The sequence below is a fragment of the Meleagris gallopavo genome, chromosome 3 (genome assembly GCF_905368555.1).
Source record: "Meleagris gallopavo chromosome 3, MGAL_WU_HG_1.1, whole genome shotgun sequence".
NCBI lineage: Eukaryota > Metazoa > Chordata > Aves > Galliformes > Phasianidae > Meleagris > Meleagris gallopavo.
Window position 1 is genome coordinate 51,620,232 of NC_139406.1, and position 25,609 is coordinate 51,645,840.

The 25,609-nt window shown below is 40.9% G+C and overlaps 1 protein-coding gene and 1 long non-coding RNA gene across 4 annotated transcripts in view; one reads left to right on the forward strand and one right to left on the reverse strand.

Moving 5' to 3' along the window:
- The window catches only part of LOC109366780 (uncharacterized), a 15,997-nt gene extending 15,776 nt beyond the window's left edge, over positions 1–221 (reverse strand). The window contains exon 1 of one of the 2 annotated variants that reach the window (XR_014882472.1): positions 99–221. This is a non-coding gene — a long non-coding RNA (uncharacterized LOC109366780). The remainder of the gene's footprint in view (positions 1–98) is intronic. The other variant, XR_014882473.1, reaches the window with a different exon arrangement.
- Positions 152–24,878, forward strand: DSG2 (desmoglein 2). Of its 2 annotated transcripts, none has more exons than XM_085220941.1 (15): positions 152–241; positions 8,086–8,121; positions 9,038–9,172; positions 9,797–9,955; positions 10,194–10,338; positions 11,568–11,728; positions 12,532–12,666; positions 12,813–12,998; positions 13,880–14,139; positions 14,955–15,097; positions 15,759–15,986; positions 16,865–17,095; positions 18,190–18,317; positions 19,463–19,810; positions 22,304–24,878. In XM_085220941.1, the coding sequence occupies exons 1-15, from the start codon at positions 167–169 to the stop codon at positions 23,147–23,149; spliced, it is 3,216 nt and encodes a 1,071-aa protein (XP_085077067.1). In that variant the 5' UTR covers positions 152–166; the 3' UTR covers positions 23,150–24,878. The 2 variants fall into 2 exon arrangements, with proteins under 2 accessions (XP_085077067.1, XP_085077068.1); XM_085220942.1 differs by lacking the exon at positions 152–241 and adding an exon at positions 2,389–2,604.
- Positions 24,879–25,609: the final 731 nt, after the last annotated feature.

A 25,609-nucleotide genomic window follows, 5' to 3' on the forward strand; every position in this document is an offset into this window, starting at 1 on the left:
TAATCCCACTTGCTAAATACTGTACTTGGGTCATGTGATTGGATCTCTTGACTAAAAGAATAACTTTTCTATGGAGGAAGCAAATAAAAAACACCTACTTTTCAACGGCAACAGCAGGATCACCTTTGCTTTTGTAAGAGGCAGAGTTTGACTGCTGATCAAAAGCATGCCCTTGTCCTCTGCCCCAGCCACTCCCTCAGCACAGAGGGAGCGGCTGCTACACTGGGATCAGGAAGGCTGGGTGAGTCACTAAGCCCCTTGCACAGAGGCCATAGGTGAGACCATACCTCACCAGGATGCTTGTGCTGACAATTACCAGCGCTGGAAGCAAGCACTCTGTCTCTGCAGGAAAGATATGCATTGTTTTTGAAGATAATTCATTGAAAGCCTATAGAGAGAATGCCAGTAGACATCTGTACTTCACGAAAATAGCACTTGATGCATGCTATACATCTTGGAGAGCCCCTTTCCTGGGCCAGCTCTAAAGAAGGGCATGGCTGCTTTTAAGGTTTTAAAACCTTAAAAGCAGCGGTGAATTTTCTTTGTTCTCTGGAGCATGTGAACTTTGAACTGCTGCTATCTCCAGAAGGAAAACAAAGATCTAATGCTGCACGGATCCTCCCATGCATGCTGGCTTTGGGGTCAGAACTGTGGTGGGAGGAGGACAGTTTTGCAGCTGCCAGTTTATAGTGGATAAAAGCTAGAAATTCAACTTCAGGGGATACTGGCATAGCTAGGAGCTGTTAGAAGCAAACTGATGCTCCTTGACACTTATTTCAAAACATCAGACATTTTCCTTCTGTAAAATATGAAATAGTTTTCCATACCAGAGAACAGAAGTTTCTTAATATTCAAATTATTCCTGCCTTAATCTGTTAAAAAATAATTATTATTATATAATGTGCAGAAGAGCTTCTGGTCTTCTTGTGGGCAAGCTGCTAGAAGAGATTTCCTTTTAAAGGAAAGCAATGTGAAGGATTTTTCAAAGAAAATTAAATTAACTTTTTATTCCATCATATCAGCATTCAAAAATGGCAAATAATTGTAAAAATATATGTTTGCTAACACATCTTTAACCGTGCACTGGATAGGCAACTAAAAGCTGTTTCAGAACTTCACAGAGCCGATTGAAAGATTAAGACAAAAGCTGCAAATCAAGGTTCTTCTCTGACAGCCATTTGATAATGAAATGCTTTCAAGTTATGCTTAAGCATCAGACTAGGATTGGAATCTACTTCTCAATCACCATATTAAAAGGACTGTAAATAAAGGCTCTCCAAGACATGCACTATGTCACTTATCTTAAACAAGAATTACTAAAAGAGAACTTCAGTGTTTGGCTAATATTAGCTGCGTCTGTCATGTTGGTTGCTAGATCTTCCCAAAACTACACACCTGGCCCTAAACTCTTGGTCAACAGCAAGTGTCCCTCTTTTAGTCAACAGTGTGACCAGGCAGCCAGGAAGGGCAACCATATCACGGGGTGCACCAAGCATGGCATTGCCAGCTAGCTGAGAGAAGGGTTTGTTCTGCTCTACACTGCGCTGGTGTGGCCTCACATTGACTACTGTGTGCAGTTTTGGGCACTATAGTACAAAAAGGACATAAAACTATTTGAGAGTGTCCAAAGGAGGGCTACAAAGATAGTAAAGGGTCTAGAGATCAAGGTGTGTAATGAGAGTGGTGAGGTGCTGGAACAGGCTGCCCAGAGAGGTTGTGGATGCTCCGTCCCTGGATGTATTCAAAGCCAGGTTGGATGGGGCCCTGGGCAGCCTGGTCTAGTATTACACGGGGAGGTTGGTGGCCCTGCCTGTGGCGGGGGGGGGGGGGGGGGAGAGGGAGGCATTGGAGCTCCATGATCCTTGAGGTCCCTTCCAAACCGGGCCATTCTGTGACTCTGTGACTCTGTGACTCTATGATTCTGTGATTCTGTGTCATTGAGAAGACTGCAGTAAGGCTGGTTCCCTGGTGAGCATCACTGGTAGCACTGTGACCAGCTGCTTCCAAAATTATTTATAACAACTGAGTGTGATCTTAGAAAGAGCAATCAGGTAAGCATCTCCTATAACAAAGGATGTACAGGAAGTGTATTTACTTCTTTCGCCATCATTAATAACCAGTTATGTCTTTGTCAGCATCAATTAATGAGGTGTATCCAGCAGAGATCTCTGCCAGATAGGAGTAGGAAGGACATAGCTGGGAGCACGTTAAATAGAGGATTACGGGAATTGTCAGAAGGCCGCGCTAAAACAGTTCACCGTTTCATTTTCCCACGAAAGTGTATCTTCTCCTATCAGTCACTCATTAATTTATCGGTTGGTTGTCAGTCCTTTCTCGGCGGGGCGGTACCGGGGGCTCTCCGCGGTCTGGCCGGGCCGGGCGGGGTCGGGCGGGGCGAGACGGGCGCTACCTGCCCCCTCCCCGGCGCTCCTCGGCGCTCCCCGGCTGCTATCTCCACCCATCCGCGGCTACTAGCGCGCCCCTCGCCGGGCTGCCTCCATTTCCCTTGACGGCCGCAGGAGGTGACCCCGTCCCCGGCGCGGCGCGTAGACGGCGGCCATGTCGTGGGGCAGCGCGGCGGCGGCGCGGTTGCTGGCGCTGCTGGTGAGTCCCTGCCCGGGGCTGGGCCGGACGGTGGGAGCGGGGAGGGAAGCGTGGGCGCTACGCGGTGCCGCGGGGGCCGTGTGCGGGCGCGGGGCGTGGGGAAGGTGTTTCCCGTCGAGGCTTGGCTGCTCTTCGGGTTCGCTTCCTGGGAGGGAGGTGAAAGGAAGATCCGAAAGTTGGGAAAAGTCGGGAAAGGCGATGAAAATTCTGTGCCTGGAGATGAGTGGGTTTTGTCGGGCTCCGGGAAGATTAGGGGAATTGGTACTGCTGTCACCTTCTTGTTCAGTATACTGTCTGTAAACTGTGTTACCTGTTGGAAGGTGCCGTGCCAGGAGGAAAAATGGATTGTATGTAACATTGACTGGAAATCTTAGAGAAAATATACGAAACTCTTACAAATACAAGATAAATAAGTTTTCCCCTTCCTTGCCCTCAACTTTTAGACCTTTTGTCCTATGCAATGGCTTTCCATGTTAGAAGCAAGTTCTGAATTTACTGAGACCAAAGAAAGCTTGGGTTTGGTTCGGGCTGGTGTTTTCTGGCCATTTCTAGCAACTCCCCAAGAAGCTTTCCTTGAAATCAGAGGCATTACTGAGCAGCTCACTCTCCCTGCTTGGTGAAACTCCTGTGAAGTTGGGCAGCCACTGCCCAGGCAGGGTGGAGGCCAGGCCTGGCCAGGAGCAGAGAGCTGAGCGGATCTCAGGAGGGCTGCAGGGAGCTGGGCAGGATTTCTCACGCTCGAGGTCCAAGAAATCAGGTTGAGTGGAGATCTGTTGCCTTGCAGCTTTAATGCGGGATATAATATTCCAGGGACTAAAACTGCCCTGCTTGGTTGGTGACAGGAGAGAGAAGAACTGTGGGGTGCTCCCTTTTTGTGTGTGTGCTTTTGTGTGTGGTGGTTTTTAATCAAGACAAACCCATTGTTGTGGGTGAAAGTAGCTGCTTGTGTGAGCATCCAACTGGAGTCAACTGATGTCAAAAGGCATGCAAAAAAGACATAGGTAATTGCAAAACTCAGAGAACTGACTAAAAAGCAAAATTTTAAAAAGATAATGATCACAATGTACCTCCCACATTAGAAGCCTTGAGAACTATAGGTTCTTCCTTTCCTGTTTTTCCTGGATTAACTGCTCTCTCTCTGCCTGTGGTCTATATCCGTAGCATCAGTCCTGAGGATTGTATGAAGGTCCCAGCAGTTTTCCCATCTCTACCTCTGACTTTTCTCTAGGAACATCAGGGTATGCCCAGCGATGGTGCTTGTAGGGTTGGGACCAACATGGGTCATGTCCAGGGCACACACCTGGAGCCATGGCCATGTCACATAGGCACAGCCAACAAGGGTCATTGCACTATTGTCTTCAAGAGAGGACATGTTAGAAAGTGTTCTGTATTTGAGTAAGAATGGATTTGAGATTTTTTTTTCCCATGGATGTTTTCTTAGGTTGTATGTCCTTAATATTTGATATTTTAGACATTAGGCTAGTACAGAATACTTGGAATCACTATTGTAATGTTACCTTCAGTAGCAATTTCTTTTCAGAATTCATAGGAATACCACAAAACTAACTGCATCAAAAGAAGTGTAGCCAGCAGGCTGAGGGAGGTGATCCTGCCCTTCTACTCTGCACTGGTGAGGCATCCGGATGTGGAGTGCTCAGTACAAGAGGAGACATGGACCTGCTGGAGCACATCCATAGGAGGGCCACAAAAATGATGCAGGGGATGGAGCACTTCCCTATGAGGACAGGCTGAGAGAACTGGGGCTGTTCAGCCTGGAGGAGAGAAAGCTCTGGGGAGGCTTGAAAGCAACTTTTTAGTATCTAAAGAGGCTGTATAAGAAAGAAAAAAATATACTCTATAGTGAGGTCTGTTGTATTAGCATTAGGGGAAATGGGATAATGGTTTAAAACAAATGACAGGAGATTTAGACTGGATATAAAGAAAATAAATTTATGATAAGGGTGGAAGAGGTTGCCCAGTAGTGGATGTGGTGGTGCCTCATCCCTGTAGACATTCAAGGACAGGCTAGACCAGGCTCTGAGCAGCCTGATGTAGCTGTAGGTGTCCCTGTTCATTGTAGGGGAGTCCCTTCAAATTCAAACGATTCTATGATCCTGTGAAACAACCAAATAAAACTGACTAGTTTTAGTTATTCTAGAACTGATTAGTTTTAGGAAAAGCAAAAGTGAGGTGATTTCAAGAAGCCTACTTTCTGTCTGTGAAAACATGCTTCTTAAAAAGAAAAACAAAAAGAGATGAAAGTATGAAAGTATCTCACGCCTGAGATCTGTGATTTTATCTGTTTGGCTAAAGAGGTGTGTTATCTCAGATGCCATACATCAGAAGAAATGGAATTATTACAGGAGAGACTAGAGAAAAGCAAAAAAAAACGTAATATAAATTCAAGTATTCCTAGTTTATCATTCTCATAGTGATACTAAAGAACTGCGATTGTGAGTAAGATGGATGATAAGTTCTCTTATATACGAAAGGTAATTGTCATGAAGAGGGAGTTGTGCTGTTTCCTAGTTATGTTATGTACGTGACAAAGAGATTCAGTTTGAGATTAAGACATCTCAGTATGGCTGTTTTGGTGTTGGTTATAGGAAACACATGCAGTGGATGTAGACTGCACCTATTTGATTGGATCAAATTGTGCTTTTGAAGCAAATCTCCAGAGTGTGACAGTCTGATTCTTTGAGATTGAAACTGTCCTGAGAGATGTTTCCATCACCTCTGTGGATGTTTATTCCATGGTTTCAGGCTAATTCTAATCTAAGCCCACAAACCTTTACTTGGGTACTGTTGTGTACTCAGCAGCAATGCTGCGATCTCCATCACTAGTTTTTAGAAACAGGTTAAACAGATGTCAGGCAGCAGGTGGATGTTATTCATCCTACCCGAGGGCAGGGAGAAGGACTCAGGGATAACCTCCGTTGTCCCTTCAGCCCACTTCTGTGCAGGATGTCCACTTGCCAATGGTCTTCAGCAGCAAACTGACCAGCACAACATGTGACAAGACCACATTTATATGGTTGAATTTCTAGTTTCATAGCAAAGCAAATAGGTGTACAAACCTTCTTGTTACTCATTCTATATCTTCACAGAATAAAATGAAGCTGTGTTCAAAATCTGTCTCTTCAGTTACTTCCTTCACAAGACATAAGCGCACATTTGCGCAAGAGCAGCCTTGCACTCTCTATACATGTCAGTCACTCCCTCCTTTTCCCCTGCCACCTCACCTATTCCAGCTGCTTTCCTGCAGTATTTCATTCCATTTTTATTACTTCAGGCTTTAGGTTTTCTGACTAATTTTCTGTAACAATCCAGTTGTCTTTTGCCAATGCCTTCCCAGCTCCTTGTCATCAGTAGATTTCATCACTAGATGTCTGAGTTTTTGTGCAGGGGCAGTGATTCACACCAAGTGACAGATGGGGGTTTTCCTATTGAGCCACTTAATAGAAGGCAGCTGTAGTATATTGAAAAAGGGAATTTCAAAATTCAGCACATGTAGAGTGTGACTTTAATTTTTCCTGAAAAATAATAAAAATATTTTTCTTAATTTTGATATTTTAGTGTCTTTTACAAATTTTCAGTTAAATGCAAGATATGTCTATCTTTCATAAGTATTTTTGCATCTCATAAATAAAATACCTCCGTTAGATTCCTATATTAGATCACTTTAAAATTCCCCATGGACCACTGACTATTATAGATTAAAAAGTAAAACAACAAAATCATCTTTTTTAGCAAGAAACAGAGTGCTTGAGGCTCTTTTGTAAGACTTTCTAATGACTGACGGGATTTTCTCTTCTTCCTTGATGTGCTCTTCTTTTATCTCAGTCCACTGAGATATTTGCAAACTTCAGGCTTTAGTTTACACTGTGGTTCTCAGGCTTCTGATACAAGGAAACTTCTCTCCTGATGCTCTTGTCTCTGTTCATTCTTTGTCCCTTCAGTTTGTGAAAGCAAATAGGGATGTTCAAGATAACACTGACAGCTGCTTCCTAAAGAATTATAGTGCTTGTTGGAAAACCTTGACTGGAAAACCAGTGTTTCCCTGTTATGCATTATCTTACTGGTATAATCTCATTAATCAGAAAAATTTAAAAAATTCATATGAATATTAAATAAGATTAAGAATATTAATAAGAAAAACTTGATCTAAGATCTTGCAGCCCTCACAATGTGTTAGGGAACCTCCTGCTTGCTGAATTTTGTCTTCAGGATATACAGTCTGGGAAAATTGCTGTTTGAAAAAGTTTTGTTGTACAAGTTGAAACCACAGTCTGCTGCTTTTCCCAACTTTGTCCACTGCTGTGTTGCATTGTGTGAGAAAGAGAGAATTTTAAAATATTCTATCATGCTGTGATGTAGCAATCAGTGTAAGACAGAAGGGATGAATAGTGAGAGCCCAGCTAGCAGTTTAAAAACCAGTCTAAGAGAAAATTTAAAGTATTTAACATATTCTCAGTGGCTTGGATGAAGGGATAGAATCCACCCTCAGCAAGCTTGCTGATGATACAAAGCTGGGTGGAGTGGCTGACATAGCAGAAGGCTGGGCTGCTGGTCAGGGAGACTTGGACAGGCTGGAGAGGTAAGTGGAGAGAAACCTTATAACGTTCAACAAAAGCAAGTGTAGAGTCCTGCACCTGGGGAGGAATAATCAGGTGTCCAGCAGGTTGAGGGAGCTGATGCTCCTCCTCTATTCTGCTCTGGTGAGGCCATATTTGGAGTACTGTGTCCTGTTCTGAGCCCCTCAGTTCAAACAGGACAAGGAATTTCTAGAGAGTCCAATGGAGGGACACAAAGATGATGAGAGGCATGGAGCATCTCTCTTATGAGAAAAGGCTGAGAGACCTGAGACTGTTAAGCCTGAAGAAGAGAAGGCTGAGGGGGGATCTTGCCAATACTTGTAAATATCAAATGGGCAGGATCAAGTGAATGCAGTCGTGCTCCTTTCAGTGATAGAACAAGGGGCAAGGGGCACAAACTGAATTGCAGAAAGTGCCACCTGAACGTGAGAAAGAACTTTACTGCAAGGATGACAGAGCTCTGGCACAGGATGCCCAGAGAAGTGGTGGAGTCGTCTTCTCTGGAGGTATTTAGAACCTACTTGGATGCCTATCTGTGCAATTTACTGTAGGGAACCTGCTATGGCAGGTGACTACATGATCTTTAGAGGTCCCTTCCAAGCCCTATGATTCTACGGTTTTCTGACTTCAGTAGGCGATCACTTCTCTAAGCCTACTTTTCCTTAGGCCTTAGGATCAATAAAAATCACCTTTGGAGCATCAAGGAATGCAAACACAGGATCTCTGATAATTTGACTGAGACTCTACTTGCTTACAGTTAACAAGAGGCACCTAACTGCAGTGTCTGAGGGCATGAATAGCTATCCTGGGCTCTTAGTGGATAAAGACATGTGCTGCTAAAGTGACACTGAATTAATAATAATAGTTAACATAACTTTCATTACAGATCTGTCTCACTTGTGGAAATGGACTCCATTGGAAGGTAAGAGATAATGCTTTTCTTCATCAGTACTTGAAGAAGGGCCTTCTGAAAAAAAAGAAGCATCAAAGACATGCTTTATTTAACTTGATAAGTATCTCAAGTTCTGCTATTTTCTGAACAATGAAATCTGTATAGCGGGTAGCAAAATGAAAGCACAAATGTAAGAAAAGGATTAATTCCACATCCATCAAAAGAGTGACATTCAACTTCAAGAAACTTTAGCAAAAATGTTACATTTGTAAGTATCTTTTTTAACTCTCCATAAATGAAGTCAACGGCTATGGTATAGTGTTTGTTGTGGATCTGGAGACCAGCAGGACAGGAGGAGGAAGGACAGGAGTCAGCAGGAATGTGTGGTACCTGGGCAAGGATAGCTGAGACAGTGAATGGGTTGCTTATTGCATGTATCCTGTATTACAGAAGAAGGTGAGTATTAGTCAGTATTGATGAAGCATTAACCAGCATAATGAGGCAGAAGTAGTTGTCTATAGCAGTATCAATGGCAAACTTCATTCCACATCTGGTGACAAGTACTTAGATCTGTCAGAACAGGTATTTTCACCATACCCTGGTCATGTGAATGTGCCTGTGTATTTAAACCTTGGGTTTTATATGTCTGTCTTGATTAAAAAATTACTGTAGTTTTTCATTTCAAACAACTTCAGGAATGTGTAGTTTTAAATTGTGCTTCAGAAGGCTAGTGCTGCTCTATGATTTCAGAATTACTAACTATTAAAAGAGTGTGTAGCCTCCTTGGAAGAAAACAAATGGTAAGGTTTTGCACATGGTTTTGTGCAAACAGAATGCCCAGGTTATGGCCTATGCTATTCAGAAACCTGGACTAGCGCAGCAATAAAGCACTTTATCTTTAGTGACTAGAAGTTATGCTGACATTCAGCCTTGTTTTTTTTCACAGATTTACAATCGAAGTGCCAGAAATGGCACATTAACTCATCCCAACAGCCTTGTCAGACAAAAGCGAGAATGGACGGTCCCTCCTGCTTTCATACGGGAAGAGGAAGACAATTCCTATAGGAATCCAATTGCTAGAGTAAGCCCTGAAAAGAGATAAACACAGAATGTTTCTTTAATTTTAATGAACTATTGAATACTGGTAGAAGATTGGCACATTTCCTTCAGTTTTCTTCTTAAGATGAGTTACTTTTGAAGCCTGATTTGGCTGAGTCTTCCATCTTTTCCCAGTCAACAGTTTTCATAATTCTTTTGGAAATGTGTTTTTGAATGTGTTTTTGAATTTTTTTCACTCTACCACCCAACCAGTTACTTAGCTCTGGTTCAAGCTGGCTAGCAGCTCCCAAAACTGCTGGTGGTGATTGGACAGAAAGGTGTACATGGAGCAGTCAGACTCTTCCTTGCACTTGTATGCTATCCAACTTTCTTTGCCAAGTCTTCTCCCACAGACCTCTCTGTTCTGTGGTTCCCAGCTGTTGCACTGTCCATCACATTACTAATCTCCCTTGGACTAGATCTTCAAAGAGAGCATGTAACTTTTTCTTCTGCTTTAATGTCAACATCTACACACTGTAAACAATGTAGGAAAACTGTATTTGATACTAATATTTGGTTGTTCATTATGAAATAGCTAAAAGGGTTATGTGTTTTTAAATGTAGTTTTATTTACCAATTACTATTTACTCTATCATGCTCCTCCTAGATACATTCTGATTTTGAAGACACAGGGGTAGTGGTAACTTACACTATATCTGGTCAAGGAGTTACAGAACCCCCTTATGGACTGTTTGTTATCAATGGAAAGACCGGAGACTTGAACATCACAGGAAAGGTTGACAGAGAAAAGACTCCAGTGCTATTTGTAAGTTGAATAGTAACTTTACCCTTATAAATGCTCTTATTTCCTTTTTTAATAAAAATATTATTTCAATAGGTTTTATTGTTTCTGGACATTTATATATGTGTATGTGTATGTATATATACATATATATAACTGCTAATAGTGTTATGTTGCTACATATTTTATATTTTGTGTATGTACTCACGTATATGTATTACAGTCGCTCATTTTCTTATTGTTTCTGTCTGAATCATTTCAGTTGCGAGGTCATGCTCTAGATAAGACCGGAGCAAAACTGGAAGAGCCAATAGACCTCCCAGTTAGAGTTCTAGATATAAATGACAATCCTCCAGTGTTTTCACATGAAGTTTTTGTTGGTTCAATTGAAGAATTAAGTGAAACAGGTAACATTTTATATATTTTTTTTTAATTTACCTATCCTGTATTCAAGGACAGAAGTGAATATAGTCATTGCAGCAGCATATCTGTAGTAACAATAATGCATTATCTTGCTTGTATAGGACAGGTTATCCAAGTTTGATTGCACGTTTTTATTCAGGGCTGAGTTGTGCAGTGTGATGAAGGGAAAGTATGCACATAAAGGCAACAGAGAACAAGACTTCTTCTTATGCCAACTTTGTTTTTGGGTCAGAGCTGCCACTAAGCCAGGGAGTCCTTAAGTAGACACTGCATAGGGAAATCCATCCATCTTCTGGCCTAGCAATCCCAGCCTATTTTGGAGGCATTTAGCTCTGCTGTGTTTTAAAGTTCTCCTTTATTTAATAGTCTAGAGAAGCACTTTGATGTTAAGAGTATACGACCATCACCCAAACCTCAGAACAAGCTATTGGCAGTTCTTCTATTAACGACAGTAAACATAAGAACAGATCTAGGAGCAACAGACTATTTCCCAGAGTAAAACATCCTGATAAGTACCTGATATCCTGCCCTTTCAGTGCCATAGCAATCTGAAGATAGAAATTACTGACCATCAATTTATGTGAGGTATTGAATTCCCCGAGCTGCCTTTCAAGTCAGGAGCAGCCATATGGTAACTGTCTCTCTTCTTGAATTCCAGCTGATGCTCAAACCCAAGTAACAGTGCTGGACACTGAGGTTGGCCCTTTCCAAGTACAATATCCTGTGTCATGCATATAAGGGGCTTGCAGCATGGGAGCCACCATTGATTTTGAATTAAGCTGTTGAAGGGCATCAGTCTGTAAAGAGCAGTTGTTGTATTGATGTTCACGTACAAAAGTTGTTCTGCTTCCTTCCTTTAGAATGATGTGTGAGGGAAATTTACTATCTAAATAAAGTTTCCATCTTCTTTATACAATATCTAAAGTTTTCTAGAATTCTTGCGAGAGTTCAACTCATTGGATAGTTGTGATGAGTTGAATTCTACAACCTTCAGATCTGTGTTGGTATGTAGTTTTGTTTTTGAGGTTTTAACATAAATTTGATTTCAAGAACACTTCTTCAGCTCTATTAGATATGTCAGAGGTAGGGGCATCAGAAAATTGTGCATTACATCTGGCAGCACACTCTTACCTGTAACATTACATTAAAAATACTTGCCAGTGCATGGCAGCATAACCAAGTATTGTATTTTGTTGGTTTTTTTTTTTTTCAGGTACAATTGTAATGAGGTTAAATGCAACGGATGCAGATGAACCAAATAACCTGAATTCCAAAATTGCATTCAAGATCATTTCCCAAAGCCCTAGTTCTGCATTCAATATGAATAAAGATACTGGCGAGGTTCGAGTAGCAGCAATAAACCTTGACAGAGAGGTAAAAAAAAAAAAAAAAAAAAAAAGTATCTGTTGATAATATTCTTCTGGTACCTGTTGTCACTTCTTCCTTCATCCCAGTTGGACCATTCCTTGTCTGTCTGATGTATGTTTTCCAGTGGCTTTGGGAAGGGATGAGGTAAAGCTTGCTTTCACCCTGTCTCCTCCTCTCACAATGCCAGTTGGTGGCTGTTGTTTTCTATCCCTTCTGTGCAGCTGGGCAGCAGTTACATGACACGGGGGTGTCATTTCTTTGCTGGTGAACCTGTGGATAGAGCACCCAGGTCACCACCTGTAAAGCTGCTGGTTGAATTTAGACTTTTGTAGATTGCTGTACAAGTCAGGACTCAAAGGATAAGAAATGGTGCTGCTGTGAAAGTGTTGAAAGCCAGGTACTGTCAGCAACTTTCCTTATGCTTGCACGTATTTTCACTGACCAGCAGATGGTGATCTTTATATTAGCTCACAGAGGCTGTGGATGCTATCTCTGTATCTAGATCTGTCTTAATGTGCAGGCATTGCTGTGCCCTGTTCGTTGTGGCTACTGAAATTTTTCCATTTTCCATCTGAGCACAGTCTAACTCTTTGGGAGGAAAATGCAAAACTCCCAAACCCTTTTCTAAGGCTCAGCTTTACTCCATTAGAAAGAGCTATGTGTAAGATTTAGTAGTAGAGAGAAAATGAGTTTTGATTGGCCATTACTTGAGAGGTTTTGTCAAAATAAGACACAGATAATACAGTAAGACAACAAAAATTTAGACTAGTTGAAGCACTTCTTTCTTTCTTTTTTTTTAATTATGACAGACACAAAGTAGCTATTCTTTGGTGGTGGAAGGAAAGGACCGTGGTGGTGCAGCAGATGGGAATAGTGCAACATGCTCTTTAGAAATCAAGATTTTGGATGTCAACGACAACCTTCCTGTGCTTGAAAGCTCTGCAGTAAGTACATTCACCATGATATTTGGTGTGTTTGTACACCTGCTGGTATCCCATTGCTGAAGAAAATCTTATGCAGACTTTCTTGGACTGATGAAATGCAGTAGACTGGGACGTGTTTTTACATTTAAATTTTTTTATCCTTGCAGTTTGAAGGAAGCGTTGAAGAAAACAGAGCAAATGTGGAAATTATGAGAATAAAAGTATTTGATAAAGATGAAGAGTTTTCTGATAACTGGTTAGCAAACTTTTCTTTTGTCTCTGGTAATGAAGGCGGCTATTTTCGTATAGTAACAGATACCAGAACAAATGAAGGAATTTTGACTCTTGTGAAGGTTAGTATATTCTTTGGAGTCTCTAGAGTAATTGATTCCCTTAATAGAGATTGATGTACAAATTATTTATAGTTAGTAAATAAACGATAAATGTACTTGGTGGATGCTTCTCTTATATTTTTTAGTGGTGTATTCAGTAATTCTGTACAAAATAATGATTTTGTCCACCACATTCTGTGTGGTGGGAGTATGTATCCAGTGGAACAGAAATCCCCAGATCTTCCTTGTTGTTGGGCAGCAGTGCTAGTAGTGCATATGCTGTAACCTTTCCCACATTTTTGCTCTCCTTGCTTGTCTCAGTTTATTTATTTTCCGTGGCCACAGATAACTGCATGCAACACCTACTCCAAGAGCCATGGCTACAGACTATTTATATTGTGGATTTCCGTGGAGCTTTCACTCTTCTTTAGTGACAGGAGCTGAAGATGCATAGTATGCTAAGTTTTATTTTTCTTCTGCTCTGGTTTCCTTATCTGGAACTTGGACATTATTAGAAATAAAATAATAATAGTTTAAAAAAAAAAAAAGGCATTACTAAGTAACCAAATCATTTTAAAAAAATGGAAGAGTAGAATAATTCAGAGTAGGGATTCACTGAAGGCAAATGCAAAATATTTGTGTAGGACTCATTGCACATATCTTAAATTAACTTGATGATATAAAGTAATACCAGTGGTGTCATCCATGGAAAAACAAGGAGTAATCTTCTTAACATACTCTTCAAGAGATGTTTTGAATTGAGAATAACATGCTGAACTATGGTTCTTTCCACTGTATCATCCTCCATCAGCATTATTTAAATATTAAACATCTGGATGTTGTCTCAGTATTGAATACCATCAAATTCTGAGGGATTTTTTGTTTGTTTTTGATTGCTCTAGGAGCTAAATTATGAAGAAATGAAAAGCCTAAACCTGGGCATCGTTGTTACAAACAAAGCAGAATTTCACAAGTCCATTAAAAGCAGTTATAAAGCACAAACAATTCCGATCAAAATTAATGTGATTGATGTGCGGGAAGGCCTTGTATTCCCAAGTGGCACAAAAATTATTGAAGCAAGTGAGAGTGTGCGAGTGGGGCAGGTCATTGGACAGTATCAAGCTGTTGATGAAGACACTGGAAAAGCAGCAGTGCGCGTTAAGTAAGAATCTTTTTATATTCCTCATAACTGAACATGTCAGAAACTACAGCTTACTGTAAAAATATGTGTATTGACCTGAAATAATTTCAAAGGCAATCTGTTCTCTCCTACGCATAATTCACAACTAAAAGAACACCTTTACTATCAATATTCTATTAGGCAGAAAATGACTGACTTGAAAATACCATTTATTTTCTGGTAAATGATGAGTGCTTGTGCTGAAGTTGTCCATACTTACATGCAGAATCTTCAGGAAGAAGTATACAGAAACACACAGAAATTGAACAAAAAAGAATGTTCGGGTAGATAAGCCTGTGTATGCATTCATGTGGCTGTTTTTAGCTTTTGAATTGTAGCTCATCAGCTAAAACATTGTTGAACTACTACTGTGGTGGCATTTAGAAGTGTGAACTGACAGAGGTACAAACCTAACCCTGGGTCCCTTTCCTTCATGCCTGTTGTACAGCCTTTCCTGGGGCCTGCTGCTCACCCATGGCTGGGAGGAGGGTCAGGGGAAGGGAAGCATTGTGGCCAGCAGCACGCTGCCTCTCGAGTGGAGCAAGCATTCTTGTTTCACTTGATAACACTGCCACACCTATGTCCTGGCTGCCTTGAGAGGGAAAAGTAGGTTTCAACATCCAGAGTGGGTTTATAATCTAAGGTTAATAGTTGAAAGCAATTACAGTGGCAGCAGCATCAGAGTTCGGCCTGCACAAAAAAAGAGTAGGCATAATATGAAACTGTTTTTTCTTCTGGTGGTTGTTTTGATCTTATAAATATGTAACATTTTTACTTTTTCATGTGATTTTCATCAGATATATCAAAGGAAGAGACCCAGCAAACTGGATCACGATAAATTCAAATACAGGTGAAATCCAACTTGCTAAAAACCTCGATTACGAATCACATTATGTAGTAAATGGTACCTACACTTTTACCATGTTGGGTGTAACTACTGGTAAGTTTAGAAAGTTCTGTTTCTGCATTACTGGATCTGGTGTCTTTTGTTAATTTCCTGGTTTTTGATTTGTTTTATTTTTAAGGGCTTAGTTTGTATTTCTATAGCTACAGTTGGCTTAACCTCCCTACCTTAAACTGCCTAAAATCTAGGTGCCCAGTACAGTTTCCAATAGGCTCTGTGTTTAGTGGAGGGACAAAGGCAACTATGAAATGGGACAAACCTTGAACTGGGTTCCCAGGATGCCTGTTTCTCTTTGACTGCATGGAGATGAACTTTTAAAACAAGTTTTGTGAAAACATAGGTGGAAATTGTCAGTATCTTACCATGATAATAAGCAGATTTCAAAATCCTAAATTTTCTAGAAAGCTAAGTTGGAAAGAATCTCTGAATCTCTTGTATATCTAGTTAGAAATCTTTGTAACCTGCTTATTTGTGTAACTATGCACAAGAAATACATTTTTACATTAAGGTAGTGAAACAACTTGCCTTCAGAAGAACTTTGTCAACACAATAATTGACATTGGGAATGAAACATTGCTCCCGTAAACTCATTTCAGAAGTGTTTATGTTTGGGAAAATGTTTTTTTTTTTTTATTTTAAGACAAAATTTTTGTACTTGTCAAATGTTGATTTAATTTTTCATATTTTGTAATCTTAGATCTTCCTACAAAAACAGCCACTGGCACCGTTGTTATTCAAGTTCAAGATGAGAATGATAACTGCCCAGTTATTGAGAACCCTATACAGACTGTGTGTTCAGATGCAAATTTTGTTGATGTTACAGCTAAGGATATAGATAGTTACCCCAACAGTGCTCCCTACAGCTTTTCTGTCATTGATGAGCCAGAAGGAACAGCAAGAAAGTGGATAGTTGCATCCAAAAATGGTAAGAAAAAATATTTTGAATTACTTTCAGTTCTCTGTAGTTCTACAGGAGTGTTGTACTTCGATAATTCCAATAATTCAGCTTAACTGATTCAGACAAAAAATAATTCATATATGAAATCACATGTGAGGATACATTGCTTGTGCCTTCCCTCTATCAGCTATAAAAATAATCATGTTCTGGGGCCTGTTGCCTTCTCTCAACTGGACCATTTTAATCTAGTTTGAGCCAGCTATATGTAGATCATAAATTAAAAATTATTTTAATGAATATTTCAAAACTAGATTAGCATTTTCTTCTTACATTCCTATTCTTATAAACGTGGGAAACACTTGAAGGAAGTGCTTCAGGTAGACTGAAGACACCAGAAAATACTTTTTCTTCTCAAAACAATTCTTGTTATTCATAATCCTACAACACAACACTGCAGATCTGGGATCTCTTGGGCACCTTTTGCCCAGTCCTGTCCTAGACATGGCATGGTAGTATGTCTGCCAGTAGCTTACAACAAGTTAATTTCCTAATGACAGAAATTGATTTTTGTGAATTCAGCCTTTAGCTGACTGGATGAAATGAAGGTTAGTGCTCTGTAAGCAATCAGGCTGTCTTTTGTGATGGTCTCTGCTGATGCAAAGCTCTTCTGTGATTATCTGAGTCTTCAAGAGACTGTGGCGTTTGTTACCAGCATAGATTACCTGATTAAATAAAAAAGCACATATGCTGCCACGGATATAAATTTAAGTTGGGTTGCATTGACTGGTCCTAAATGGAGGGAGCTTGTTGGAAGTTTGAGAAGGTTTACAGGTGTTAACTTTCTGTCCACTCATTCTGTATTTTATTTTTTTTTCTTCTTCGTTAACACCACCCTTCTGCCTTAGCCACCAGTGTACGATTGGTTCCCCAGAACCTGAAGGAAGGCAGTGCCAAAGTCTCCCTGCTAATACAGGATTTCCAAGGGTTCAGCTGTGCTCAGCCACAGTCCCTGCAACTGTTTGTTTGTACGTGTACTGCTGACGGCGCATGCAAAGATAGAATTACTGGCACTGGGTCAGTGGGTCTGGGACCAGGAGCGATTGCACTGATCATCTTGGCGTTTTTGCTTCTGCTGCGTAAGTAATCATTTCATGTTATGTCAGAAGCACCACAAATACGGTCCACAAAGCACCAGGGAGTAAATTCTTGTACTCCCAGGTTTTATCATCTTGGTGTACTTTATGTAAACTCCTAGGCTGTGCGCAGTCATGACAGATCTCCAGTTAGTTTTTGCAATATCACCGTTATACATTCAGAAGCTGTGCGTTTTGAAGTTAATATGTACAGTTCATAATACTAGTTTATAATGCTATAAATAATAGGTGGGGAAACACTAAGGAATCCTTTTAGCATTTCCCACACTTCCCTGTATGAACCCTAGCTCTTCTCACTCAAATCACAGCACTCTCTCAATGTTCTCCTTAATTACAGACCCAGATCTGGTTCCTTAATCTGAGCAGTACATAATGTAAGACGTCACATTGGTAAGACAAAGCAGAGGCTGAAAAATAAGAGAAATAGTTGCAGTCAGGGTATGGTCATATATACTAGTACTGCTTTTGAATCATAGAATCATAGAATCCTAGAATGGCCTGAGTTGAAATGGACCACAATGATCATCTAGTTTCAACCCACCTGCTATGTGCAGGGTCGCCAACCACTAGACAAAGATGAAAGGGCAATAATTTGAAAGGATAATAATTCATTTTTTGTAGTAGTAGCACTCTAGCTATGAGAAAACAAAGTTAATTCCACAAAAGTATGTTTTCCTTCTGAAATTGAGTCATTTTGAGCTCTCCAGGTAATGATGTAAATGTGACCATTCATGGGAGTGTTCCGTATGGAGGTAGGTAGTAACGGGACAGGAGTTGGAAATGCTGAGGTTGTACACTTTTGGGGCTGGTTTTGCTATATGAGATCTTCAGTAGCAGTAAGGATAAATACATGCACAATCATCTGCAGGAGTCACTTTACTGTTTAGAAAATAATCCCTGCTTATGTTTCCAAGAAATACCTTGAATTTCTGGGAATTGGCTGCACTCCTTAGTTGTTTGTATGATGTTCTTTAACTCATTAAAGACACATTTCTGGCCAGACTTCAGTATTGGCTGTTAACATGCTTTGGCCCTAATCAGTCCATCGCTAATGACAAACTTGTGTTTCCTTGCAGTTATTCCGCTATTACTGCTGTTGTGTCCGTGCGGCTCAGGAGCAAAGAAGGGATTTGCTGCAATACCAGATTGTAGCGAAGAGATGTTGCGTAAATGGAACAGTGAAGGAGCAGCTCCTGAGGAGAAGGCAGGTTTTCCCTAGCAGCGTTTTTCTTTGATTTCCAGCCAAGTGCTCAGTTTTGCACTCGTCTCTACCACATAATGGGCTGATGTTTCCAACTTGCACAGCAGAATTTAGCCACACATGAATATTAATTAAAGTTAACCCCATCAGGCTCAGTGAAGGATGCATGGAAAGGGAATTCCAACAGCAGCTCTAGAAACACCAACCATAGTGTTAAAATCCCAAAGTAAAGGCAAAGAAATCAAGCACATGCTGATAGTATCTGATTAGAAGATAAAGTGTGGGAAAAGCATCCATGCTATTTGCATCTGCAAGCCTGGAATGTTCACTGTCTGTTTGGGAATGTACAGTAAAGCTGTGAATGATCAGGTTGTAAAGATTAGCTTCCCATCACCAGTTCAGAGTTTCAGTCTGCATCTTAAATTACTTTCTTGTGTTTATCTTCTTAAACAAAGGATTATTTAAAAAAATAATATGATTATTATAAATATTATTAAATATATAAATATTATTATTATTATTTTAAAATTAATATTATTAATTTTAAAAAGGCAGAAAAAAACTTCAAAATGCAGAGGGAATGCAACAGAGAGAGCAGTGAATGCTAGAGGTGTTTCCTCTTTCTTGTTGTCCACAACACAACTGAAAAATAATGGCACTGGCTTGTTTTTATATGACATTAAGAAGTAAGGGAAAAAGCTTTGATTTTAGGGCCAGCTCTCACGTCAAATTCTTGATGAAAGACTGTAAACTTGACAGGGAAGCCAAGAAAAAAAGAAAGGGCCAAGTAGCACTGCAGGGACAGCAGACAGTGCATGCTTCCCAAAGTTGGAAGGCTGAGCATGCTGGAGTTTCATAGGTCTTTTTCTTGTTTATTTTTCCCCCCTCTTTCATTCTCAACCCTTTGAGTTTTAAGAACAATGACCAGTGGAAATACTTCTATGATCTTCCTTGGGAACACAGTCATGGAAGCTGCACCCTCTTTCAGGAAGTTCTTTACTCTGCAGCAACATGAATCAGTACAAATTCGAACATGTCCTAAGTCAGCACCCTCCCAGGTTCCACCCAGCCCGGCTGCTGGTTTGGTGAGCTCCATATGCTAGATAGCCCCGCTTTCATGTCACATCCTCATTTTGTTGTTCTTGCAGTTAATGCCAAGTGTCATGCTACCCACTGCATCAGGGAACTTGAAAGAACCGGCCGGCAGAGCAGCAGTAACAGCAGCGGCAGCAGCAGCAGCAGCAGGAATGAGTGCAGAGGAAGCTGCAGCAGGAGGGAGCAGTTCTGCCTCTTACATAAGAGGACAGAACAACATGATTACCAGGGAAGAGCAAAGACATCTTTCTCATGCTGATTACCATACCAGAACCATGGCAACTGGAGGGTCTGAAGGCATGGTAGCTGGAGAAGGCAACATGGTGGTGACTGGAGGAGGTGTGGCGATGGGATCTGCAGGGGCCATGAATGAAGAATTTTTAAGAGATTACTTCACTGACGTAAGCATATGACCTGAGAATAACAGTATATTTAGATGTATGCTTAGCATTGTGAAATGCTTTTTATGTTATTATAAACATGAATAGATTGTATATACGTAAACAGTCCTGATAAGGGTCAGTGTTCTGTGTGTGTGGTTAGACTTTTGAGTTAGGCTCGCATGTGGGATGTAGACCTCGACAATGCTAAGTTTTGTAGCATCATTGGGTTTTTACAAGATCTCCAGTGATAAGGCCCTTCTCAAGGTTTGGGATCCAGAGTATTTAGCAGTGACCGAGGAGCCTTATCCAGGAAGAAGCCATGAGGAAGATGATGGATATAAATGTTGGGGACTTGAGCGTATTAACTGTCCTGCAGGGAGGCACTGGTGACTCTTGATGAGTCACGGCTACAAACCTTTCACAGAGCAAGTTTTTGAAAGATAAGCCATAGATGTCAAATAGTAGAGGGTGGGTCTGCATTTTAAAAATAGCTCATTAAGTGGTGCTGGATTTGTCTGGTTGTGCAGTAGTTTGAGTGAAAGGCAATTCACCAGATGCACATCAAGCGTATGTTGCAATCCCTTTTCTGAATTATTTTTTTGTGACCTAACTATTGAACAATAGGATAATCCTATTCATTGCAACTATTCCTCTTTCTATTATTAGTTGGCTGGTGAGCTACTAACAGGGAAGGTTCCGCTTTTATATGCTAGGGAGTGCAGAGATCATCCTTCGCATCTACAGATTAAACATCTTCAGTCTCTATAGCTGACTGACAGTGGGGCTGGGCAGAGGAGTAGCTGTGCAGGTTTGAGTCACCTCAGGCTAGGGAAGGATTTGTGTATCTCCTGTGTGTTCTGACTGCTGATCTAGGTGAGCAGACACAACAGTAGCGATTCTGCTCATTTTGCTTCTGAATGTTAAGACATTCTGAGCACAGCTACCTGCTGAAGTCTTGCAGGAGATGGTTAGTAGATGTTATACAACAGGAGGAGAACAGGTTAGTTAATATGATAGTCCTTTGGGTGGCTAAAATTGGGTGACTAAAATACTTCAGATACAGAATCAAAAATGAATGAGAAAAGAGTAAAGAACAAACTAGAAAAATATCTGAACCAGTTAGTTCCATGTGTGTGCTGATTTCTGTAGAAGCATCTCAGATGATGTGTCTGCTCCCAGGATCAAATGCAGATAAATATATTTAATCAGTTTGGATCTGGATACATACCACATTGCATAGATGCCTGAGCCAATAAGCACTACAGTACTTCAAATGTGGCATGAGTAGGTCTGAGCACAAGCCAGCAACCATATTAGTAAAGCTGGTTCAGCAGGCCCAAAGGATTTGGCCACCTTCATTCCTGCAACTGGGGCTGCTGCAAGAACATACAAAGATTTGTGCCAGCATCAGCAGCAACCCAGTTGCAGGGCAAGTTCAGTCTGAAAGCAGCATCAGCAGCAATCCAGTTGCAGATGCTGCCTTCAGACTGAGCTTGCCCTGGAAAAAGTACAGTCAGAACTTGGTTAATCCTTCTTGTTCTGGGTAGAGCCAGTGTATGCTGGAGTATGTTCCCATACATACCAAACTGTTAACTCAGTAATTTGTTCACTCTTTGGCTCCTTGGGTGTGATCCTGCAGGCTACAGAAGTGAAAAGAGCCATGACAATGATGATATGTCAGCCTTTTCTCATGAAATGTACTCTTAAATGTTAGATACTCTTAGGCATGGCACTGGCACTCTCCCATAAAGACCTACTTACAGGTGAGAGTCATTCACTGAACCAAAATGTGAGTAGACTCTTTTTGAGAAAGGAGTAGTATCATAAATGGTTATCTGGGAGAAATAGCAGATGGTGGTGTGTACCCAATGCTTTCCATTAAATTCCAAAGTACTCTTTTTTCTTCTCATCACTTTACTGTCCAGCTCAGACTAACTTCAAACAAGCAAAAAAGCAGTTCTAGGCACTGCTTTAGGTTGGTTGACAGTTGCTGTTATTATAATCCCCTTGACCAAGCATTCAAGGTTTGTGAAGGGCTTGGAGAATGTGCTCTTTGAGGAGTGACTGAAGGAACTGGGGCTGTTTAGTCTGGGGAAAAGAAGGCTGAGGGGAGGCCTTATTGCTGTCTCCAAATATGTGAAAGGTGCTTACAGCGAGAGTTGGGTTGATCTCTTCTCACTGGTGACAGGTGAAGTTTAGGTTGGATATCAGGAAACACTTCTTTACAGAAGGGGTTGTTAAGCACTGGAATAGGCTCCCCAGGGAGGTGACTGAGTCACCTGGATGTGTTTAAAAACTGTTTGGATGTGCTCAGGAACATGATTTAGTAGTGGGTTGTTAGAGTTAGGGTAGTTTGGTTAGGTTGTGGTTGGACTTGATGATCTTTAAGGTCTTTTCCAACCTGAGCAATTCTATGATTCTGTGATTTTATGATTCCTGATTTTTTTCAAGTTTACTATGTCTAGAAGTGCTGTTAACAAACTTTTGCTTTCTTTTGCTTCCCATCTTTAGAAAGCTGTCTCTTTTGCGGAAGAAGATGAAGCTCAAGCTGCAAGGGACTGTCTCCTGGTTTATTCTCAGGGGGAGTCAGGCTCCCCCCATGGCTCCATCGGCTGCTGCAGCTTTATTGAGGGTGACCTCGACGACCACTTTCTTGATGATTTAGGAGAGAAATTTAAGACTCTGGCAGAAATATGCATAGGCAGACACATCGACATGAAAGACACTAGCTGCAAGAATGAATCCAGTTTTGATGTTAATGAGCAAAAGGCTTTTAGCTCCAAACAAGTCTCTGCCTCAGGTGGCTACTTCTCACCCACCCCATCAGCGCAGGCAGGAGGTGCTGTAGTATTGGAGGAAACATCCTATTCTGCAGAGGGCCATACCCACTCAGCTGCCAGCTTTTTAGATCCTCAGTTTAAGGAGAACATAGTGGTGACAGAGAGGGTGCTGGCCCCTGCCTCGAGCTTGAGGGGAATGGTGGAAATTCCCAGCCTGCCCTCCGGAAACAACATGGTGGTTACAGAAAGGATGGTGACATCAGAGGGCTTTGAGGTAGGAACCATGGCAGTTCAGGACCCCTCCGACTCGAAGTATGTGGTGGTGAGGGAGCGGGAGAGGGTGCTCGTGCCCAGCACTGAGCAGAGCTCACTGAGCATTCCCACCTTGTCTGAAGGGCAGAGCATGATGGTGAATGAGAATGACCTCACAGCCTCAGCAGGGCCTGGTAGAGCTGAACAGGTGCTGATCACGGACTCCCTGCTGAGCTCTTTGGAGGGGGCACCTCCTGCCAGCTCCACGCTGAGCAAGTCCTCAAGAGTCACCAAGTACAGCACAGTGCAGTACAGCCGCTCCTAGTCTTGGCACCTTAACTTCTTTGTGCAGCTTTCTGCAGGCTTTGTGTTCAGACCTGGATTTTGTAGTCCCTTTAAAAATGACACTGACTTGCATGTAGTGTCTTCTTCAATAAGGACTGTGGCCAAAAAGCTAGCAAAAAAATCTACTATTATTATAAAACATTGACAATGTTTTTGAAGTGGAACGATGTAAGATATGTATCGTTTGCTATTTTTGTAACTGTTTTGCTATTTGCTATTATTGAGTTAGTGTAATAATATGTAACTACAAGCGTAATTATGGGAAAGCAGAATACTAAAATCTAGTGATGGATGTCAAAACACAAGTTAGGTTTCTGAGCTGCTGTTGAGTCTGTCTGCTGAACCCTCCTTCCTACTCCCCAAAGGGGCATCAATCTCACCACATTTTCTGTCTGTTACCTTGTGGATCAGCAGAGCTCCCCTGAACTGCAGTTGCACCCCAGTGAATTCATCAGAAACCTCCTTCCTGAGAAACCCAAGTTGCCAAAGTCCTCTGGGCAGCAGTGTGTTGATCTCCTAGAGAGTTGTCACAATTTCAGGTTATCAGCATCTGTACATTAAGCAATCAATACTTCTCTTTAACCTCTGTGTTAATATGCAAGTAGCAAAAAGAGCTGAGAACTGCTTTTCTTCTGTGGGTTTTTTGTTGATTTACTTTTTGTTGTTGTTGTTTTGGTACTTCAGTGTAAAATTTCCATTACTTGGCATAGATGTAGACTCACATGGGAAAAAAAGCATTTGCATCATGAAGATTTTTCACTGTCTCTTAATTGGTCATTTGAATCAATGGCTTCTGCTTGCAAGGTTTATGTCCCTTGGAATCTGCTGGATCTGATTATTAAGTGCAATTAATTGATTTTATTTCTATCTGTGAACTCACAGATACAAGTAGAGGAATGAGGCCATATGCATGTTTTTGCAGTTGTGGTGTGGAACCACAGAACTGCTGTGGCCTCTGCAGTGCTGTGTCGTGGCAGCTGTCATTAGCTCTAGCAGGAAAATAGAAAAACTCCCTAATTTTGTAATTTTGCAACACTTGATATTACTTTTCTTTCTATTAAGTCTGTAGTAAAAGAGAAAGTACTGTAACGTCTAGCACTATGTATATATGCACATGTATTTATTCGTTTGCAGTTTTAAACATTTTAATGTGACTTTTATAGCAAAAAAAAAAAAAAAACAACAACCAAAACCTGTCATACACTACTGATGTTTTATCAGAGTAGAAATGTATTGGATCATACATTAGTACTGTATGTATCTCATAACTGTAAAATCAGTAAGGTAATCCAAGGGTAGTGCAAAGCCCATGGACTGCAGAGCTTTCTGGTTGTCTCCAACTCTGCTGAGTTTTCACATCATTGTAAGTTACGTGTTTTCCACTGTATTTATTTGAGGGGTGAGGCAGAAGGCGATTCAAACACATAAAATAAGTACGAGCAGTGACTGTGCTCATCACAGTATGCATAAGTGTGTTACAGTGGAGAAGTATTTCAAGCAACTCAAATGATGCACTTGCTTGGGCCTGTTGCTTATTTATCTCTTACACTTTATTTTTAAAGTACACATCTCTGCTTTTAAGCACGCAAGCAGTTTTAAGTGGTAACCAGTTGTTTTCTCTTGCAGTTAGAGAGAGTGAACTTACCTCTGATTTTTTAATGGAGCGCTTCTGTATTTTTATGCAATCTGAAATAAAGAACTCTACCACACTTTTTCTATTCTTCCTTCACTATTAGATAGCTACTCGGATGAAAGTAAGGACTTTTTCATTGCAAATGCAATGTGTAGGTATAACTCGGTTTGGGATTTCCCAAATAGCCTGAAGAAATATCTTAAAGATACAGATACAATAAAAGTTTCTTTCATGCTAACTTACAGACTATGGAGGGGGGCCTGGGGGGAAAACCAAACATTCATTCTGCCTGCTGCTTAAAAGCAATGAATTCTTTAAGACTACAACCAAGATAACAGCAGCCCTACGCAGATTTATTGGGCTTTTGAGTCATACTCTTTAAATTGATTTACATCGCTTGTGCACATGACATGGCTCAAGATACTGCCTGTTTTAAAGTTGCTAAAGCTGAGACCCAGAAGGGGCTGTAACAGTCAGGAACGTGAAAACTCCAACTTTACAAAGTATTGTTTATTTACAACTTCACTTGCTCAGTAATCATCACAAATGTGCTAGTGCTGTAACAAATCCATTAGAACAGATTAATTAACAGTGACTCCTGTGGCAAGAGATTACTGGTCAAAAGGAAAAACAGGCTTATTACTAATAGTTAATTTGGCATGTTATGTTGGGGTTAGGTAGAAGCATTCTTCTAAGAGCTTTTCACTTGTTTAGACTTCTGCCTTTCTGTAAGAAATTCCAGTATGTAAGGTACAGAAAAAGTTTAATTGCTGGTGCATTAATATTGAATAGTGAAGACAAATAATA

Coding starts and splice junctions, on each gene's coding strand:
- DSG2 (XM_085220941.1), top strand. CDS start 167: ATGCCCTTGTCCTCTGCCCCAGCCACTCCCTCAGCACAGAGGGAGCGG. Junction 8,122..9,037: donor GAAATGGACTCCATTGGAAG/GTAAGAGATAAT, acceptor TTTTTTTCACAG/ATTTACAATCGAAGTGCCAG. Junction 15,098..15,758: donor CATGTTGGGTGTAACTACTG/GTAAGTTTAGAA, acceptor TTGTAATCTTAG/ATCTTCCTACAAAAACAGCC.